We start from the raw sequence: 22,243 nt of genomic DNA, 5'->3' as shown, positions 1-22,243 counted from the left end.
TTTTTTTTTTTTTTTTTTTTTTTTTTATTACCCTTTCTTCTTTAAGGGTTCTTGACACCTGCATTTTATGACTCATTATCAGGTGTATTTTCAGGAAAAGTTATCAAAGAGCTTGGCTTAGATGACCCTTGCAATACCCAGGTCAGACTGGGCCTCAGGTAGCCATGGGAAGAATTTGGTGAGTTCTCCTGGTGAGATGAGACAACCCAGGTCTTTAGAGTGAAGTCTAAAGCAGAGCGCTTCAAGGATATGCGGTGCGCTACACTTCCCTGTGACTCTGCTCTTGCCTGAAGGGGTCGGTGCTCTGCTTCTATTCCCTGCCCTTCCCAGAGCTGTCTGCCTCTCATTCCTCATGCATCAGCATGAATGTGGCCTCTAGAGAGGCTTTATTTGACCACCCTTGGCAAAGGTCGTCTTGTCTTCTGCTTTGTGATGCTTGATGTTGGCAGATATAAGCACTAGGTGTAATCATTTCTATCATGGTGGCGGTGGCGGTGCTGTATGTGTGTGTGTATGTGTGTGTGTGTATTTGCATGTGTTCATATATATGTATGTGATGCTCTTGGGTTTTACTAATATCTCTTCTAAGCCCTTCACCATTTCTTTCTTTTTTTTTTTTAATTTTATTTATTTATTATATGTAAGTACGCTGTAGCTGTATTTTCAGACACTCGAGAAGAGGGCGCCAGATCTCATTACAGATGGTTGTGAGCCACCATGTGGTCGCTGGGATTTGAACTTAGGACCTTCGGAAGAGCAGTCGGGTGCTCTTACCTGCTGAGCCATCTCACCAGCCCGCCCTTCACCATTTCTATTCCAGTCAGCTCTCTTCCTTTCTTTCTTCCTTCCTTCCTTTGTTTCTTTGCTCCTTCTTTCCTTCCTTCCTTCCTCCCTCCCTCCCTCTCTCTCTCATCCTTCCTTTCCTCCTTCTTCTTCTTTAATTTAATAACTTTAATAAAAATAAAATTCAGGTTTAAGCATGAGACATTTGGAATCTAAGATTTAAAAACAGCCACTTTTCAAAACAATTAAATAAATGTACACAAACAGATATTTATTAATAATTAGAAAATCCTTATGCGTTATGCTAATTAAGCTAAGAGGGTTCTAGTAGCATGTTTGGTCAGAAATGGGTTGATAAACTGAAGAGAGTAGTAAAAGTGACTTTCTCAGATGATTTTTGTGCTGTCTAGTTTATGTCAAGTTGACATAAACCAGAGTCGTCAGAGAGGAAGGAACCCCAACTGAGAAAATGCCTTCATAAGACCCAGCTATAAGATATTTTCTTAATTAGTGATTTAGTGGGTGAGCGCCCAGTCTATTGTGGGTGGTGCCATCCCTGGGCTGGTGGTTCTGGGTTCTATAAGAAACCAGGCTGAGTAAGCCTTGTGGAGCAAACCAGTAAGCAGCACCCATCCATGGCCTCTGCATCAGCTTCTGCCTCCACGTTCCTGCCCTGCGTGAGTTCCTTTCCTTGCTTTCTTCAGTGATGAACAGTGATGTGGAAGCACAAGCTACATAAACCCTTGCTTTCCAAGACTGCTTTTGGTCATGGTGTTTCATCACAGGTAGAGTAACCCTAAGACAAGTATACAAAATAAAAAAATAATAATTTTGATCAAAATAATTTATTGCATTTCTAAAATGGAAATCTCAAGCCTAAAATAAAGTACTGAGTAGAAGTACAAATTTCTTTTAAATGTGTGCATGACATAACTCCATTGCATTTATAAACAAATTATTCATAGGGATAAATATATGAGTTAATTTAAAGTAGAATCTGAAGCTGATTAATTATTAAGTAACCACCAAAGCAAAAAGATACAAGATTTTTAAGATCAGTCAAGAGATATGGATAGAATGCAAGTGAAGTTAGTATGGAGGGATCATGTTTGAAGAATTTTGGAAAGCGCTGTGTGAACTCTCTGTGGCTGTCATAACAAGTTATTGGCTTAGAACAAAAGAATTTGTCTGCCATTCCTGAAATTGCACAGAATTCTGCAGAAATTCTACAAGAGTATCACTGGGCTGAATTTAAGATGGTGGGGACTTCGGCGGGGAGTTCATATCCTTGTAGCTTCTAGCTTTCAGGAGCTGTCTGCATTCTTGGGCCCCCGTTCTTCACCTAGGCTGAGTCCTTCAACATCAGATCACTCTGTCCACTTCTTCTGTCTGCTTCTTCTACTGCGCAAACACAGCTGATTACATCAGATTTACATGGGTAACCCAGGATGATCTTTTCACTTGGGGTCATCTGATTAGTGACCTAAATTAATCTACAATGTTAACATGGCCTGACTGTTCACAAGACTAAGAGATGAGCACCTTTGGGGAGCTAGTTTTCTTCCCATCACAGATACAGACATCAATCTACAGATTCAAGAGGCTGTATAAACTTCAAGAAAAATAATCACACATACACATACATACACACATACATACACGAGCACATTAGCTCAAGGACATTATAATCAAAGTTCAGACTAAAAAATAGAAAGGAGTGATATTTTATATAGCTAGATAAGAAAATACAGGTTACCTTAAAAGAGTAATGAAAACAGACAACTGAGTATTCATTAAAATTACCAATGAAAATCAGAAGGTCTTAGAATAGCGTTTTCTGTGTGCAGAAGAACTACTACTATCAATATGTAGTTGAAAGCTGTCAACAGTTACCAGCATGGTATTCTCTACTATGTAATTAAGTGTTTTAATCCAAAACAGAAGCCTTGGGATGGAGAGATGGCTCAGCAGTTAAGAGCACTGACTGCTTTTCCAAAGGTCCTGAATTCAATTCCCAGCAGCCACATGGTGGCTCACAACCATCTGTAATGGGATACGATGCCCTCTTCTGGTGTATGTCTAAAGACAGCTACAGTGAACTCATATAAATAAAAATAAGTAAATAATATTAAAACAAACAAATAATAATAATAATAATAATAATAATAATAATAATAATAGTAGTAGTAGTAGTAGTAGTAGTAGTAAAGAACAGAAGTCTTGGCTGTCCTGGAACTAGCTCTGTAGACCAGGCTAGCCTCAAACCCAGAGATTCGTCTGCCTCTTGGGATCAAATGCATGAGCCACCATTCCTGGGTATATTTTCTTATTTGTATCTTATTTATATTTTCTTACATTTTGTATATTCTATTCTGTTACTTTAAAAACCTGTTTAGATACACACACACACACACACACACACACACACACACACACACACACATTCAAACCCAAAACCTAGGGAAATACAAAAATTTTTTATATAGCCTGTATATAACCACACCTATGGCTAATGTTTTACATCCAGATTGGTAGATTTAATATTAATAAACCAACATTATGAGTTATTAACTAAGAGTCATACTTTATTCAGAATACATTTGTTGTCTTAAATATTCATGTGTCTGTGCCCCAAATATGTTCACTTGTTTCTTGCGTGTGCTCATTTGCTATAGTCAGCTCATTTGCTATAGTCAACACCTGCAATTTTTGGAATTCTTTTCTTTCTAGAGCCTGGTTTGCTCCTAAGGATGACATCACAGATTGGGGGGGGGGGGTATAAACATAACAGATCTATCACCTGTTAGTAGAATTTGTCAACCATCTCCCAGAGTTTTACCCCAAGGATTAAGCTTTAGAGCCAGATGGAAGCTGGCTTCACTGTATACCCTTACTGCTCATCCTCTTTTCCCCAGGTGATGTCTCCACACCCTGACAGTGATCTTATGTCTTCTAAATAATCAGTGAGGGGACTCAAGTATGACCGTGGGTGTTTGTGTGGGTATGCATTAATGGGTGTATGTGTTGTTTTTTCTACATTTCCTCATAGAGCATCTGTCTTGTTCATGGCTATCTCCTAGTGCCTAGTTTACAGTCCAGTTTGCAGAGAGTACTTCAGTGTAACTGGTGAATGTCAGTTGTTACTATTATTGAAATGCATAATTTCTTCTTTTCACTGAGCTTAATTTGTGGCAGTCTTCTACACACACATAATGACAGAAGCTTTCCAAAATGGAAATCTGTGGGGCCAGGGAGACATGGGACTTGGGGGGAGCAGGCCCGGTTGAGGTGTGTCCAAACCCATGAAATCTGGTCCTGAGATTGGCAAGAGTAGGATCACTCTCCCACTGCCCTGGACCTGTGTGTCCTGATGCTCATAGCCCTTTGTCCCTATCTTTGTTTACCAGAGGAGATCACCAGGCAGGTAGCCACGTTAAACTTCCTCTCCCTTTATAAGGTCATGTTCAGTAGTTGTTGGAATCCCTTTTTATGAAAATGAGGCATGCCCAGTGTCCTGATCCTAGCCAATAATGTACACTCACCATGAGATCCCTCTACCCAACTCCCAAAGTTTTAATTAGCCTTTGTTCCCCTATTAAAGAAGCTGTCTTACTGAAGCTGTCTCCCAAGATTCTGTTTTCAACACCTCCTGAATTCTTTTGCCCCTGAGGTTTCTTTAGCTCCCAGCCATTCTTGCACCTGAGGTCTTGTTTCCAGCCATTCTGCCTTGCTACCCCTCTCAGGATCCACGAGTAGATGCTGCAGTGGGCAGGATGCGGAGCCTGAATAGCAGAAACTAAAAATATTTTCCCCTAAAAGGCTTTGAAGAATAGCATTCCCGTTAAGGTGTTTTAGCACAGTGTGATATGCCCAGAGGCTCTTTACAAGGAAAGGATGTCAAAAGGATTCTCTTAGGAGTGTGTCACTTCTTGTTGGAGGCACTCGAGGTGTGTTCCACCTGGTGTGGGGTCACTTCAGAGATCTTTAGCAGTCGAAACCGCAGCATGATTATTTGTGGGTGCTTTAAAACAGAAAGTAACTGGACCTTGGACCAGGTGCATACAGTGAAATGATGTGGATACTTGTAAAGGAGTTATGGCAATAAAAATAATCTAATAATAAAAATCAGAGTCACAGGTTAGTTCTTAACTATATTGGTTATTCCTGAGAACTTAGTGTGGCATGATGTCTGTTACCCCCATTCTTAATAAACAAGAATAGTGGGAATGTGAAGCCAGTTATGATTGCTTAACTGCCCCCCCCACACACCTTCACACACACTTGCCACTCTCAACCATTGTTCTATACTGTCCCTTATGTCAATAATACTTAAAACGAGATCACTAGGTGAACTCACTGAAATCTTCAGTTTGAAAAAATAAGATTGAGAGTAAGATATTATTGACAATAAAATGCACCTGTTCGGAGTTGCCTTTAAAAAGTTATAGGTTCCTACTTAAGACAGAACAGTGCTGGAGAGATGGCTCAGTGGTTAAGAGCACTGACTGTTCTTCTAGGGGTCCTGAGTTCAATTCCCAGCAAGCACATGGTAGCTCATAACCATCTGTAATGGAATCCTATGCCCTTTGTGTCTGAAGACAGCTATAGTATACTCATATAAATAAATATATCTTAAAAAAAAAAGAAAAGACAGGCAGATGTGTTTTGTGACTCAATGTCAGTGAGACATTTCCCATTGTTCTCCAGAGGTGGGTAGAGGGAGTAGGGTACACTGAGGCTCTGGATGTGGGCCTTTCTCTAGAAGCCAAAGAGAGGACTGAGGGATGGGAGAGGTAGCCAGCTGGCTTTTGAGGACCCTCAAGATCTCTTTTAGATGTCAAATTCCAGAATATAAGAATGGGATGGCTTACATAGACCTTGAATGTATGCTTGAGGTTTAAAATAGTAAGGAGACCTGAGAGGAATCCACGAATGCGTGGTAAGTAAGCAGCCATGTGTTAGCCATACTCTGCACAACTAAGCAGAGCCTCACCTCACCAGGAACCCCGTAGTGTTGGCGTCTCGAGTGGTTCTTCTCAACCTGCCCAATGCTGCGACCCTTTAGTACAGCTAGTTCCTCACGTTGAGGTGATCCCCCTACTGATGAAATTATTTTTGTTGCTACTTCATAACTGTAATTTTGCTACTGATAAGAAATGTAATATAAGTATCTGTGCTTTTGGGTGGTCTTAGGCGACTCCTATGACCCCAGGGGGGTCAAGACCCACAGATTGAGAACCACTGGTCTAGCATGTGGATTTGGAGTCAGTGCACATGAGTGACCTTAGACATATGTCTTACTTCTCCTGAACTTTAGTTTTCCTGCTGTGAAAAGGTATTGCTCTGTGGTTTAAATCACCCTAGGCCCTTGAAAACTGGAAGGCTTCAAGATCGTAGCTATTTTTCTTTTTTACCTGAGGACCATTACATTAAAAGCCTCCTTAAAATTATATGTATATAGATATTTCTGTTCCTTCTGCATAATCTCTAAAATTGAAAAGGGAAAACTTTAAATTTGGGATGCTAGAATATTCAGAATGAGAATGTGAAGCTTTCCCCCCAAGCCATAGTCCTTGCCAAGGTTCGGTAGTGCTCTGATGAATTTCGTGTCCATGGTAGCTGGGGTTTTTGGGTTTTTTTATTTTTTATTTTTTTGTTTTTAGTTTTTTTAGCTGAGACAGGGTTGGTAGCTGAGTTTCCTGACGTTCAGGCTTGGCTCCCTGCCACTCGCCTGGATGACAGGTTTCTGTAGGGAATGGAACATAAATATTTTGCTCTGACTCTGTTTATATTTTGGGGAGGGCAGACTCGTTCTGGCCCAGAGCTTGTCATAACTCCCGGTAAAATATCTGCCCCCAATTTCCCATCCTTGCACATCTGATTTCCTATTGGCTTCCCTCTTGCCCTCCTTGTGCCCATCTCCCCCACGCCCCCAGACCTCCCATCCGTCTTTCCTGCCTCTCTCCTCTATCTTCCTTTTTTTTTTTTCTCCTTTTTTTCTCTTCTTAACTAGACTTGCTTCTTTTATGATTGAATTTTTAAATTTCTGATCGGGCAGTCCTAGTGAAGACTGAACACACCATTGCCATGGAGTTGAGACAGCTAAGGATTAAATCACTCTCTGGAAGCTTCTGAGAAGCATTAGCGTGGAGATGTGGGTGCCTGCAGGAAGCCACCGGCACTGGCAAATCATGGATGTGCCACAGGGTTCCAGGAAAGCGTCTGTCCCGTGGTCCTGGTCCCTGTGGTTTCTCTGCTAAGTGCTCAGTGCCTGGGATTCAGGCAGACCAGGTTCAAGTCCTGGCTCTGCCACTAATTCGCTCTTTTTGTTTTTATGTAAACAAGATGAGAAATGCTGTAGCCCTCCAGGGAGTAGTGGAGAGGGTAAAGAGAAACATGCTTATTTTGCACATTGCCTGGACTATGGTACCTGCTGTATGGTCCCAGTCATAGGCAAGGTAAGGCTTAACCCAGTCTTCATCCCCGGTCCTGATTCTCTTTCTAGCCCTCCTGTCATTTCCAAAGCAGTCCGACACGAGTCAACACGAGTCAGCACTCGTCTTGACTAGTTTTGTTCACTCTCCAGGGCTTGAGATGCGAATAGAAGGTAGGAAGGCACCACATCCCACCTCCAACCTAACTTGTGGAGGAACACGGACCTCAGAAAACAAAAATAAACCTGGGTAGTGGTGGCACACAGCACTCAGGAGGCAGGAGAATCTCTGAGTTTGAGGCCAGCCTGGTCTATAAAGCAAGTTCCAAGATAGCCTGGGCTACAAGGAGAAAACAGAAATAGGGTAATAAAAAGGAATGTGTTTAATGCAAAAAGAAAATGTTTCTCTTTCCAATATAAAGGGAACTCAAAAGAAAGGATGGGGAAATTCTGTTCTGTGAATATGCTGGGGGAAGGCAGGGGGTGGGGGTGGGCAGCGCTGGGGGAGGGAGCGCGGGGGCGGGGGGGGGGGGCAGGCAGCGCTGGTGTCTCCTTCCACCCTCTCACTGGGTTCCGCCTTCCTTTAAGCACAGAGACAAACGCGTTGGATTTTCTCGATCCTCTGGAATTCACTCCAAGGAGACACTTGAGCTTTGGAAGATCACTGCTGTGCTTCTCTGGAGAGAAGGGAGGGGACTTTTCTCCTTCCCTGCTCCCTTTCTCTTGTTTATCAAAAGTCCCAAATAAGATTTATCATCACCCCGGCTTTCTTATATCCAGTCAGCTTGTTAATATTTCAGATAAACATCGTTCCTGAACACAGCCCTGCACAGTTCTATTCCTGTTCTGTGCCCAGTGATTCTGTCACATTGCCTTGGTAACCAATTAAAATACTCTGATGTGTATGGCGATATCATTCCTAGTTCTGCAAAAAACAGGGCGACCTACTCAGAAGACATGCCAGTTACCTGGCGTTCTTCTTGCAATCTGCTCCATTCTGGTTTGAGCGCTTCTCTCCCTCTCTCTCTCTCTCTCTCTCTCTCTCTCTCTCTCTCTCTCTCTCTCTCTCTCTCACTTTCTGAAATCCAATTACCCTTGAATCCTCTGCAAGCACTTACATGCCATTCCTAGCACTCCTGGCCCTAAGTCAAGAAACACCTTTGTCAACCAGACAGCAGCTGGTACTGATTCTGGGAGCAAAATGGCTGGCTTTCTGGTAGCCTCGGGGGNGGGTGGGGGNGGGGGGTCAGGGAGGGGAGGAGTCAATAGCCTCCAGGGGAGCTCTCCAGCCTTGAGGCTGGTGAATCTGAGTGTGGTTTCTTACATTAGGCATTCGAATAACTAGTGAGTGTTGGCTGCTGCGGAGAGGCTGCGCTGGATGCAGGGAGATAGGACATGTTCTTAACCACACAGTTTAAGGTCATCGGGAAAGAGTAGCACACAGGCTGGCAGAGTTGGTAGCAACAGGGAACCCTGGGAATCTCAGGAGGCACATAAGACTGACGGAGGTGTAAGCGGAGGACTTGTTTCTCAGAGAAATGAAGGTTACACAGACCTAAGAGTGAGTCTCAGACAGCTACGTACATGGGGTCAACTTCCTGATTAGGAAAAATGTCACATTTTTGTGCTCCTATTCCTGGCCCTTTAATGGATGTCCTCAGCGTGGGTGGTCTGTTTTGAGCTCTCTGGCATTATCTGTGTTATTTCTCCGTCTCCAGGCTAGCATCCTCTTATTTTGTGGGGGAAGGGCTATACCAAATTAAGTTGTTTGGACTCTCTTGACTGTGAATGATACCCAAAGGCACGTTTTCCAAAGCCAGAAGTCTTGGGACCATGGGTCCAGTACTCAATCCTTAGCATATCAGAGTATTTTGAAGTTTGTAGGCTTAGTGTCACCTACCAGTGCTTAGATGATTAGTGACTTAGACCATGTACATTTAAAAAAAAAAAAAAAGATGCAACTCCATCACTTCTCTGAACTCTCCCACAGCTACTGCAGGGACGCTACAATTTGACCTGTAATCATATTCTGTAAAAATAATATCCACACCAGCTGAGCTTGGGGCTACTATATAAAACATAGAGATTCCAGGAGCACACATGTCTGTGGCTGCATGTAGATTGAGAGTCTTTGGGATGGAGAGATGGTTTAAGTACTAAGAGCACCGGCTGCTCTTCTAGAGGGCCTAGATTCAATTTCTAGAACCTACACAGTGGCTCACAACTGTCTGTAACTCCTGTTCCAGGGATCTGATTCCCTTTCTGGACCTGTGCAGGCATATATGTGTGTATATGGTGCACAGACATACATTGCTGGCAAAACACCAAACACACAACAATACATTAATTTCTTAAAATTAAAAACACATTAGAGGAGAATCCATGGGTTCAAGTGTTTTGCCCCAGGAATGACACTCAAGCAGTGCACTCTACATGGACTGTGTTGGCAGAGTGGGCCAGTTCCTCACCTGCTTTCTTAGCACGCTGTACTACTTTTTTGTTGTTGTTGTTGTTTTGTTTTTTTGAGACAGGGTTTCTCTGTGTAGCCCTGGCTGTTCTGGAACTCACTTTGTAGACCAGGCTGGCCTCGAACTCAGAAATCCGCTTGCCTCTGCCTCCTGAGTACTGGGATTAAAGGCGTGCGCTACCACGCCCAGCCCTCTGTGCTACTTTTAAGATATATTAACTCATCACCATGGCTAGTATATAAGGCTCTTTGAAGACAAGGGTCACATCTCATTTGCTTTCTTCTTCACTGAAGCCAAAGAAAATGGTTACAAGTACAGTGCCTACAAGAGTTTACTATCCATCAGGCCCGGCGATAGGTAATTCCTAGAATTTTTCTTGAATTATGCACTGAGTGGCACCAGGATTGTTATTTTATTTAATGTGTGGATGTGTGGGTGAGTACCTGCGCATGGGTGTGAAGGCCAGAGGGAACCTCAGATCTAATCCTTAGCAAGGCCATCTACTTCCTTTAAGACAGGGTCTCTTGGGCTGGAGAGATGGCTTAGTGGCTGCTTTTCCAAAGGACCCAGATTCAATTCCCAGTACCCACATGGCGGCTTACAAGTTACATGGTATCTGTAACTCCAGTTTCAGAAGATCTAACACCACACTTACATATATGTAGGCAAAACACCAATGCACAGAAAATAAATTAAAAATTATACACACACACACACACACACACACACACACATATATGGAGAGAGAGAGAGAGAGAGAGAGAGAGAGAGAGAGAGAGAGAGTCTCTCATGGGTTAGAGCTCACTAATCAGGTCAACGAGCCCCAGGAATTCTCTGCCTCTGCTTCCCTGGTGTGCCAGCATTTTGACATAGGTTCTGGAGACTGAACTCTAGTACTTGTGCTTGCTTTACTAAATGAAACACCCTCACAGCCCCCAGGATGCTACCCGCCTCCATGTTCACAGCAAAGAAATGTGGTGGAGCGTTTAAGTAGATACATGTAGCTACCTGGGTGAGTATACCTAGTTAGCTTTAGTAGGAGCTAGACCATTGGCTGGGTTCTTTATAAATACTATCTCACTGAATTCTCCATATTGTCCTGTGAGATATGCCCGTCTATTTCTATTTGGTACCAACAATACTCAGAGTTGCTAAGTAACTTACCTGGAAGCACACAGCCACTACCTATCAAACCAGGGCCTCTCTTCAGAGTCATCATACTATCTTTTTGTTTGCTTATCGTATGTTAAGTCTAATCGAAAGTAGCAGAAAATTTGAAATGTGCATTTTAAAATGCTACTAAGACATCTGTTTCCTTATTCAGAAATACAGACACACACAGACACATAGATACACACATACAGACACACTCATAGGCACACACATGCACACAGACACATAGATACACATACAAACTCATATGTGCACACAAACACACACCCAGACACCCAGACACACACATACACACACAGACACACATGCACATATAGATACACACACATACACAGACACATACATGCACATACAGACACACATACACATAGACACACATGCACACACATGCACACACACAGACACACAGACACACACAGACACACATGTACACACACACACACACACACACACACACACACGAGAGGTGGGGAGACCTATGCATACAACAGGTGTTGGGGGAAGGAGAGACTGAGAAGCTACAATGGGTCCACAATTTCATGTTGAGATGGTAAAATGTTCTGGAGATAGATAGTGACTATGGTTGCAAAAGATGAAGGCTGTCAGTGCTGCCCAGTGATGATCACAGAAGGGCCTAACATGGCAGATTTAACATATATGGTAAAGTTAGGATTTTGGCAGCAACCAAGTCCCCCGGCCATGTGCTTATCCACAGTGATAGTGGAAATCAGATCGGTTCAGCTTGTAACTCACAGGCAAATTACTTTGGAGCCTGTTAGTCCTTTCTGTGACTAACACCAATTAACTCCAATGAAATGTGCCTACCAAGCACCAAGAAGTGTGTGTGGACTTGTGGTGTGCGCCAGAGGAGGTTAACCTTGTGCAGCGTGGCAGCTCCAGTCTTCAGGTTAGCGATTCATGACCCAAGTGATTGCGAACCTGACCCACCATGTTTTTAACAGAGTGATGTTCATCCGTCAAAAAGGTATTTAAGGAGGTGACTCATGTCAAGAGCATCTCAGGCACCATGTGCTTTGCACCTAATAGAGTGTGCAGCTCATTCCTCACATAGCTCTGTAATAGCTTAACTCATGAAGGACTCATTTCTGCACTGAGAGGAGTTAGCCCATGGTTCCATAAAGTCTACCAGAGACATGAACTCATCTGCTTACTGACTCTACCTTTCAATAAACATTTCGGAGTTCCTACCATGGGTTAGGCTGTAAATGAGGGGCTCTGAGCACAGTGTTGAAGGATGAGGTTTGTGTTCTCTTGGTAGGTTGGAGAAAGGCTGAAGAACTGACAGAGATCTGAATTCAGTGAGAGTTCCTGGTGTGACCCGTCAGGACAGGGCCTGTGGGTGGCTGGCGCTGAGTACTCTGGCCTCTGAGATGGAGCTCTGGGGTTGTGTCAGCACTGCTGCTGACAAAGACCAAGTTGCTGGATGCTGCACACAAAGGGCCGTGTCCTGTGCTGTTCTGTCCCTACTGTTTTGGGTGCTGTGGCTGGCGTTCCTATGGGCTGGGTTTACCAGGTGACTTGACCATGGGAAGGAAGATTGGCTCTGCTTTCAGCTGCTTCTCCATTTCCCAATGTGCTTAGCCACCACCTTGGAGCACACCTATCTCACTAAGCTGTATCAACTCCATCAAGTCTCTACTGATGTGACATGCAGCCGGTTTGGCATGGCTGTTGGAGTGACTTTATTACTGGGAGCAACTGACACACACCTTCCAAGTGGTATCTAGTCACCCTGATAAGAAGGCAGGACACCCTGCCTCTTCTCCATCTGTTTCCTCCCTTCCAGCTGCTGTTCTAATTCCGCACATTTCTGTCTGCCTTTCCTTGTAGTCCATGTGCAGGTCAGACCCTGCCTTCTCATCCTCTACCCTATTCTCCTCTTCTCCTATTTTGCACAAAGCTTCTTTGAATTGACCAAGCTTCATTCCCCTCAAAAATGATCTACCTCACTACCTGACATTCTCATGGTATGTTTGCCTCTGTGTCTTCTTTGTCTTGTCTTAATCAACTTTATTGAATTATACATACAGATTCATCCATTTAAGTACAAAAGGTTGGTGAGTGTTGATAGATTTCCACACAATTACACTAAATATCTTTATTAGCCTCCAAATCATTATAGCTCACAATTCTGTACTTTCTGGAGCTTTATATAAATAGAATGAGGCAATACTGTGTTTAGCACCCCCAGCATTCCTAAAACTGGACGTGTCTTACAATGAATAGCTAATATGACCATGTTTCTCTTTTCCCCTATACTTCATAAGAATACAGACAATGTATCTTATAATGGATATCATCTTACAATCAATATCTAATTTATACACAGACACACATGGTATACCTGGGTTTGTATTTTTGTGTGCTGATAGCTGGGTTTCCAGCCACTTAGGGTTGGAGACTTAACCTGGGAAGATGAGAGCCTGACTGTGCTGTGTCGGTTACCATAGCTCCTGTGGCTAGAAACCAGTAGATAGGAAATACTGCGGAGGATGGAGATAGTGGGTTTCAGAGCTGCTCAAAACTAACGTCTCTGTGATGACTGAGCTTGTGAACGCCAAGGCTTCTCAAAGTTTCTAGTACTAGAGTCCTGACTAGAATGGTGGCACAGTATCGTGGAGATTTCGGGAAGGAGTTCACCACGTTCCACAAGCCTGCAATGTTGGCTGCTCAGGAGGCTGAGGCAATGGGACTGGAGGCTTAAGGCCCATCTGGACTTCGGGGTAAACTCAAAATGAGCTGGGCAATTTATCAAGACCTTTCTCTCAAATTAATAAAATAAACAAGAAGGCATGGGGGAAGGAGCTCAGTAACTGAACTCTTGCTAGGTGTGGGCAAGACCCTAGGTTCAATCCCCACCACCAAACAGGAAGAAGAAGAGGAGTTTGGGAAATGGTTTGTTTGTTTATTTATTTATTTATTCCAACCTCTTACTTGGAGATTCTCAGTTCATTAGAGGTTAAAGTCTTTCAAAATCTCAACAGCATTCTGAAAAGAAGTTTATAGTTTTGTGGTTTGACTCTGGAGCTCTGGGGGATACCCATTAAGGGTTTATGGTGCACACATGTGAAAGAAAGGCTGGTCTCTCTGGATTAAGCAAAAATGAAAAGAATGCAAAAGGTAGCAGAACCGTGGAATGGGTCAGACAAGGCCATAAGTTACACAAATACTTTCTCTCACAACCTTCTTTGTAGTATGATGAGATGTATGTAGCAATCTTTCATAAGCAGAAAGGAAAGCAACACAAAATATGCATATGCTCATCTCCAAGGTGGTGTTTCCCTTGTGGTGGATAATGGATGTCAACTAGGGAGAACTTCATGCCCCACCCATCTGCCTCAGAGCTGAGGCCTGTCTTGGGGAATGAGCCAGACACCTTTAATCAACTGAAGCAGGTCACGTAACACTGGGCTCACTGAAACAGTGAGGAGCCCCCTGCAACAGGCATCTCGGAGACAAGAACTTAACAAAATAAAAAGTAATGTGATAAATGAAAATTACCATGTCAAAGGTCACCCAGAGACTGCCTCACCTGGGGATCCATTCCATACACAGACACCAAACCCAGACACTACTACAGATGCCAAGAAGTATTTGCTGACAGGAGCCTGATATAGCTGTCTCCTGAGAGGCTCTGTCAGAGCCTGACAAATACAGAGGCAGATGCTCACAGTCAACCAACCATTGGACTGGGGTCCCCAGTGGAGGAGTTAAAGGACTAAAAGAGCTGAAGGGGTTGCAACCCATAGGAAGAACAACAATATCAACCAACCAGAGCTCCTAAAGCTCTCAGGAACTAAACCACCACCCAAAGAGTACACATGGAGGCTAGCCTCATATGTAGCAGAGGATGGCCTTGTCGGACATCAATGGGAGGAGAAGCCCTTGGTCCTGGGAAGGCTCGATGCCCCAGTGTAGGGGAATGCCAGGGTGGGAAGGTGGGAATGAATGGATAGGTGGGTGAGCACCCTCACAGAAGCAGGGGGAAAGAGGATAGATTAGGGGGTTTCTGGAGAGGAAACCGGGAAAGGGGTTAACATTTGAAATGTAAATAAATAAAATGTCCAATAAATAAAAAAGAAAACCACTATATCGAAGTTGGACAATCCAAGCCAACAGAAGAAGAAAAGAGACCCAAGAGAAGGTACAGAATCACTTGTCTATACTTTCAGGGGTCTTATAACAGTAGTAAAGGGCAACACATAGTATGTACAGAGAGCCTGGTGCAGATTCATAGATCCTGTGCATGCTCCAGTCTCTGAGTTCATATGAGCATCGTTCAGTTGTTTTAGAGGGCCTTGCTCCTAGCAGACGTTTCTACGGCTGATGCTTTGTTATTCACTGTTGCTAATGTGTCTTAGCACCTGTTGGGTACCAAGCACTTATGCTAAGCTCTCAATATGCATCATCATCATCATCATCATCATCATCATCATCATGTTTTAATGACCTTATGCTGTATGCATGCCGTTATTATCTGCATTTTACAATACAGAAACTGAGGATTATAAGTTTAAGAGACTTGCCCAAAGCTTCACAGCTAACAAATGCTAAATCCCAGCACAAAGGCAGCTCCGTTTGACCAGAAACCGGTGAACAGTTAGCAATGGAAGGGAGATTAAGATATAACTAGCAATTGGTGCGTTGAGGGCAGGTGACAGCAGTGATCTCAGGGCCCTGTGCTTTCCCGAAGTTGTTGACAAATAAATATGAATGAAGCCAGAGAGTTACCTGTGTCTCCGGGTTTCTCAACCTCAGCCTCTATGTACTTGGATCCTTCCACCTGCTACATATGGTGGCCCCAGGTGTCACCTGACTACTGTTTTCAGGGACCGGAATGACTTTAGTCTCTGCATACTTAGCAAAACCCACCATCTGTATTACGGCTTAGAACACATCTGAGACCCACGAAAGGGGCACAACCACCTTGTGGTTTCTGCCCAACATCAGCTCCCTCAAGTGCTTTCTGACCTGTTTTTTTTTTTGTTGTTTTTTTTTTCCCTCTTCAGTTGCTTGCTGAGGAAGTTTCTATGACAATGCCACCTGGTCTGTGCGTGGTGACAGCAGGTGTGTGCTCTCTGATTTGGGGTGTGATTGTCACAGTGCTTAACAATGCAGGTAGAAAGTCCAGCCCTGAGAGACACAGGTTGGTGACAGTTATGCTGAGGAAGGGGAAGGGGCAGGGGAAAGAGAAAATGCAAAGTTAATGAAGAATCAGCGTTGCTTAGGAGGGAAAACCGATTTTTGCTCTCTGTATATGGTTTTAAAATTTTAATTAACTTTCTGAACTATCCAGAGAAGTGAAGCTGGTGAGCTCTCTCTGAACCTCAACCCCACAGCTCCCTAAGGGGTCTGGAATGGAGCCTCAAAGCCAGTCTGTACTGAGACGTCATATACCTGAATTATGGCCCATAGAGCATTTAGAAGAAAACCACACATGGCAGATAATCAGGTTACCAAAAATTCTTTTGGGTTAGTACTTAATTCACAAAGGGGTGAAAAAGGGTGGGTCGTTTTTGAGTAGAAAGTGCTGATTCACTTCAGTAATGGTCACAGCTAATATTTATTGAGCCAGTCAATGCACTAAGAGTTAATGGGTGTGAATCAGCTCCTTATATCTCGCAACAGCACTCTGAGGTAGGTACTACTATTATCTTCAATTTGCTGATGGAGAAATGAAGGCCCCGAGGTTTAAGTGACTCAGTTAAAGTACACAACTACTGAAGGAGCAGACTTGGAGTTTGAAGTTTTATTTTCTCAATACCTTGATTTCATGCCCCGAATTTCGTGAATAGTAATTCAGAAATATTATTAAACCGAACGAGGAGGAAAAGAGAGAAGCTCTTTGGCAACTCGAAAATCTTTCGGAAGGCTCCTGCAGTTCCTTTGGCTTGGGTGCATCATGAGGAAGACCCAGGACCGGAGGAATTTGTACCAGAAGGAACCCACCAGAGCTCCCAATCTGGCAACTGTATGCTGTAAAAGCCCATAGCCGTGTTTCAAGTTTTCTTTTTACACAATCAGCTTGGGAGGGAGTTAGATGTGTAGGCACAATGGGCTAATTTTTCTCTCTCTTGGGCTGGCAGCGTGAGGTGTGACCATTGGCTCCACCCTAGCATGCTGGCTGGCACAACAGGCATGGGGCCTCTTTGAGCCAACAAGAAGGATCCTGATGAGCTTGTTTGGTGGATGAGCCTGGGCGAGAAGAGCAGACTTTGGGCTTGTGGGTAGGAAGTTAAATGAACTCCTTCAGAGTGCCAGGCTATCAAGGAGGCCTATGAAAGAGGTGTTTTTACAAAATGGTACCCTACGACAACTGATTATTTTCCCTGCTCGGGGCAGTACTTTGACTTGGTGTCACCCCAGCTTCACCACAGACTCATGCTTAATGACAATGCCTGTTCCGCTTTGCTGCAAGGGCTATAACTCCTGTGTTTTTGCAGAATGCCTCACAAATGGCAGGGCTCAATAAACAGTCAATAGTGATGTTTACTATGATAACGATCTCCCACTGCCTTTCATCTGAGGCCCTCAGACTGCTTTGCAAGCACTAATTAGTTAGGTGTCAAGGTTGGCTCTCTTGTTTTTACAATACATTTTCCCATTTTACAGATTTTTAAATTGAGACCCAGGCAACTTAAGTGGCTTGGCCAAGGTCATACTGAGAGTTGAAATTAACGATAATGATGGTGCTTTGCATTGCCCTGGTGGATGTTGTCCATGGTGATACAACATGTTACAAAGATAATTTCACAGTGCCTTAGAGAAGGAGTGGGGGTAGTGATATTGGCTTGGTTGGATAAACTGAGGCAGAGAGGGCAAATAACTCCGGTGGGGGGGGGCACTGAATGATGTTGCAAGTCCAGTCTCAGAGTGACTGAGCTGGAAGGCACGATGGTTACATGCTTTCATACGGGAAAGATAGTTATATTTTTTCAAGCAGAAACAAGTTGTGGAATGACACCATATTAATGTCTGGGAATGGGGTTGTTCATATCCCAGCAAGTGGGAAAGGGCATGAGATGACTATTCCACAGAAAGGAATGAATGAATGAATGAATGAATTGGGGATGCTAGTGGTGGACTGCCAGCTCCTCTCTTTGAAAATCATGTTTATTCAGATTCTCTTGGAAAGCATAAGCTCTCAAGGACTCGAATCTGTGTTCCAGCCTAATAACAGGCCTAGGTCCAGGACAGCTTGGTGATTAGGCAAAGAAACGTCACCGTCTCCCTTGTCTCCTGTTGTAAGTCCTCAAGAAGAGGTCCAAGGACACACACTATTTTAATATCTTACATATTATCTGTTCTCCATCTCCCTTGTGGAGGAGCATGCTCTTGTGACTTGTGGATGGTTCAAACTCCCTGGTAACCATGGAATCACTTTTCTTAGCAACATGTAAGAAAGACAGAAACCTAAACAGAAGTATGCAAAGTGTACAGGGGACCTGCTTCCTTCAAGGCAACATCCCCACAGAGATGATGAGCATCTCTTGAAAGGCAAGTCAGGCTTTCCTAGGGAACAGAAGAGAAGAGGCTTCTAGGTGTTAGGCATTCAAGGGAGATTTGCCAATCGAGAGACAGATAGCATTTCTCTGTTCACAAGTCATGTTTGAATAAAGTTTTTTCTCCACCCTACTCTACCTTTGCAAGCCTGTGGATTCTGATTGATGGAAGAGACTTCCAGAGAAGTGAGTGCCCATCCCTCCTCTGGAATGTGTTCACACATGCAAGCACAACAGCAATAAAAAAAAAAATCTTCAGTGAAGAAACCATAGCAACTTCCCGCTCTCATTTTTGAATCCTTACACACACACAACCCTACCACATGGCTGTCTTAAAGGCACTGTGAACTCCAAGAAACTGAACTCTCAGAAGAAAAGCTTTTGGAAACAGTTGCTAATGCACACCCCAGGCCTCTTCTGTGTGAGGAGAGAGTAGAGGGCGGTGGAACAAACTGCAATTCGCCAGAACAGTCTTGGGACCCTGCTGCTAGCATTCAAGCTTGCTGTAGGCAGGACTTCAAAGAATGTATGGCTTAAGTATGCTAATAGTCTAAGCCATAGTGTTGTGTCCATTTTGGTTCAGGGAGTCTGGGGATGTCAATGTAAATAATCTAGATGGACTCAGGGCACTGTGCTCTCCTCCAGAATTGTACTCTTGCACAGCAGCCCAGAAAATGTCCTTGGGATACGCTATCAGGAGTAGACAGAGGAGCACAGCAGGCTTCACTTGATAATCTATATGGTTCGGGGTCTGTTGTGTAGCCCTTACCTGGAACACATTTTGTATGTTCTCTTGCTTTGTAGACATACATTGGCAGTGTTCATATACACACGGGTTCCATTATATATCCTAGCCTTTGCCATCAATACGTTCACTCACATAGACACTTCCCACCTATGTGATTTCAGGCATCAAATATCTTGAGAGATATACTTTGAACACACCATAAATGAGCACCATTGTAAAAAGTACTTTAAGACAAGGGATGGGAAGACAGATTTAGACAAATTTCAAGCAACACCTGACGTATGAAAACATCTCAGAAATCTCAAAAGCAACTTTCATTTGTTCTTTGTTCCTCACCACCAGGACATTTCCCATACATTGGCCCTGACCCTTGAGCAGCACATGAGAAAGACCAAGAACGATCATCAACAAGTATTTTTCCTCATTCAACTCCCTCTGGAATAAAAAGTAAAGACAATCTGGCAAGCGTTAAAAGTTCTGAGACCAAATGTCAGAGGAGTCAGGCTCGGAGTTCCCGTTGTGTCTCTATAAAGTGACCACAACTCACTCAACTGATTTCTAGGCAATCATGTCCAGCACTCTGGTGGAAGTCTGTCTACGTGTGGCTGAAGGAAATCTGTTTCCTAACTCTCGGCATACACATAGCCAACCTCTAAAGTGCACATGATACGAGCAAGCAAGAATTCTCTTACCCCATCCATGTGGATCCTGACACTGGGCACCAGCCGGAAAGGGCTAGCCTGTAGACTTCTGGGGCTGCTCTTTGCTTTCCTGTTGTCCTGCAAGGTCAGTACCCGAGGCCTTCGGAAGGAGCCTCCTTTCCACAAGCTCTGTCCGGAACGCACACCATCCAGCAAACGCACCAGCAACAGGTTGGCTGGCAGAGCCTCGATGCTGCAGAACACCAGGGTCCTGCATTCCGGGCACCTCAGCTCCTTGTGGGCCTTGAAAATCCTCTGTAGACATGGTTTGCAGAAGGTGTGCTGGCAGGGGAGAACTTTGGCTGTGACATCGAGCTTTTCAAAGCACACAGGGCACTCCAGGAGATCAAGTAACGTCAAATCATCCATTTTATTTTAAAACTCCAGTCCCAACCTGGAGAAGCAGGATCCACATTGTAGGGGCAGCCGAGCTGAGGGGGTAGAGCCGGGCTTTTGGGAGCATCAGAACTCCCTGCCTGTTTGAAAGGAGGAAAAAAAAATGTGACTGCCCTGAGAGGTGTGTCCCACCTACATGGAGGCTGTGTCTTGAGAGGCAGCTGCAAGTACTTTGTTCCGGGAGCGTCAAATGACTCATTCAGTGCTGCAGGTTAGAAGACTCAGCTTGTGCCTGCTGCAGGGATCAGAGGGGATTCTGCACAGTGACTGACTGCTCATTGCCTCTGAGTGGAGGGCCCTAGCAAGGAGAGAAAACTGTCCTGCTGAGGCAGGGAGTTTACTTGTCTACTCGAAGGGCTGGAAGGATGCGTTCTCCTGCCTGGAGTAGTCAGTCTTAACTCAGACTAAGGCCCTGGCGATTTCTGTGAGGATATCTACCTACCTTTCCTTCCCTGCCCTTCCCCCCACCCCATCAGTTTGTCTTATAAACTCCAGGAAGTGTTTATCTAGCCCCATGCAGACGCAGACTTCTTTTTCCCACAGTGGAGCTTGTTCCACTATTTTGTTCTAGCAATGTACAAGACAAATTCCTATTCCCCAGTACTGTTTGGTTTCAACTCTGTCCTCTGTCCCCCTCCTTGTCTCCCTGCGAGCCTCCATTCCAGATTAGTTTAGTCAGAGACATTCTTCCTCCTACCAGATGAGGTCCTGGGGCCTGTTTAGTAGCTTTGACAATTGTCCTGGGTTTCGGCTGAAGCCGAAATGAACGGGTGTGTGTGTGTGTGTGTGTGTGTGTGTGTGTGTGTGTGTGTGTGTGGTCCCAAAACAATCCTGGCTTTAGAAACAGTTTCATTTCGGATGCCTGATGCCTGAAACCAAGTGTCCAGTTTTGAGAGATTCTTTCCCCTCCCCCATAAGTCAGTCACACCCAGGCTCTGAGACATCACGGGTGGGCTTGACAGGAGGGCCAGGGGGCCCCCAGCAGTTAGGAGAGCTGAAATGCTTTGTGCTGAACAAAGAAGGCTCCTCAAGGTGGCAGCGCAGGGGTGGAGGTGTGGGAGTCGTCTTCTCCAGAGCTGTCAGCACGCTGAAGAGTTGTGTGAGGCCACTAACCTTGTGCCTATAACTGCAGTTACGCTCTGCTTGCCGGGTTCTGGGCTGGGCTGGGCTGGGGCTTGCTCCTTCAAACTGGCCAGCCTTCTTTCCTCTGAAGGGCTGCGCCCCGTGCTGACTGCCAAGCTTTGAAAACTTCCACAAAGTCCTTCCAGTTTCAAGGGATCACCTTACCCAGCCCTGTTAACACTGTCACTGCCAGCGGCTGCCTGCCAGCCTCACTGTGGCTGACCGATCCTTGATGTCACAGCACCTAGGGCCAAGCAGTAAAGAGTTTGTGCACCCACTTTCCTCATTTTTCTCTCCCCTATGCAGCAGCGTAAACTTGCTTAGTTAGAAACATGCCAAGGTGCTCATACTTATTTTTAAACTTTTATAAGTATTTCCTGAGAAGGTCAAACATATTAATGATAGCTGTGGTGCAAAGATAAGCCAGTCTCTCATAAAATACTGGTCTTAAAAGTAATAATCACTCCTTGAATTCTGAGATGACAGGGACTTCAGTAATCTTTGGCTCAGTTTCTTCCAGTTAAAAGAGTGGGGTGTACATGATATGCTTTGAAAAATAGAGGCACAGGAAGGTCTTTAAAAAAGACAAAAGCAATGGTGGCAGATCTCCTATCTGTTATTTCCCCTAGTCATTCCACACCCCTAAATGATGCTAAAGTTCCATTTTTTTGGTTAACAGATGTCTCCAGTGAAGTTGCAAAGCATTCCACCTGGGTGGCCCCTGTCTGGGTCAGCTACTACTCTAAATACTTTACCTGCATTCAACTGCTTAACCCTTCCTTACCTTAACCACCCAGATGGGGACACTAAGACAGACAAGAAAGCAGGTCATCCAACAAGTGGCATCAGACAGAAGGCAGGTGGTCTGTGCTCCTAACTACTGTGCCACAGAGTGA

At 44.3% G+C, this 22,243-nt stretch overlaps 1 protein-coding gene across 3 annotated transcripts in view; it reads right to left on the bottom strand.

Annotated features, from left to right (window-relative positions):
* The window catches only part of Sh3rf2 (SH3 domain containing ring finger 2), a 104,073-nt gene extending 82,692 nt beyond the window's left edge, over positions 1-21,381 (bottom strand). For 2 of the 3 annotated variants that reach the window (XM_021214966.1, XM_021214965.1), the window contains exon 1: positions 19,821-20,198. In XM_021214966.1, the coding sequence (XP_021070625.1) occupies positions 19,821-20,198 (378 nt within the window). Of the gene's footprint in view, positions 1-19,820; positions 20,306-21,338 lie in introns of those variants that run through there. The other variant, XM_021214964.2, reaches the window with a different exon arrangement.
* Between the last annotated feature and the right edge of the window lie 862 nt (positions 21,382-22,243).

Source organism: Mus pahari, chromosome 15 (assembly GCF_900095145.1).
Source record: "Mus pahari chromosome 15, PAHARI_EIJ_v1.1, whole genome shotgun sequence".
Classification (NCBI taxonomy): Eukaryota; Metazoa; Chordata; class Mammalia; order Rodentia; family Muridae; genus Mus; species Mus pahari.
Note: the sequence above shows the minus strand (reverse complement) of the source record. Positions and strands in the feature narration are given on the sequence as shown.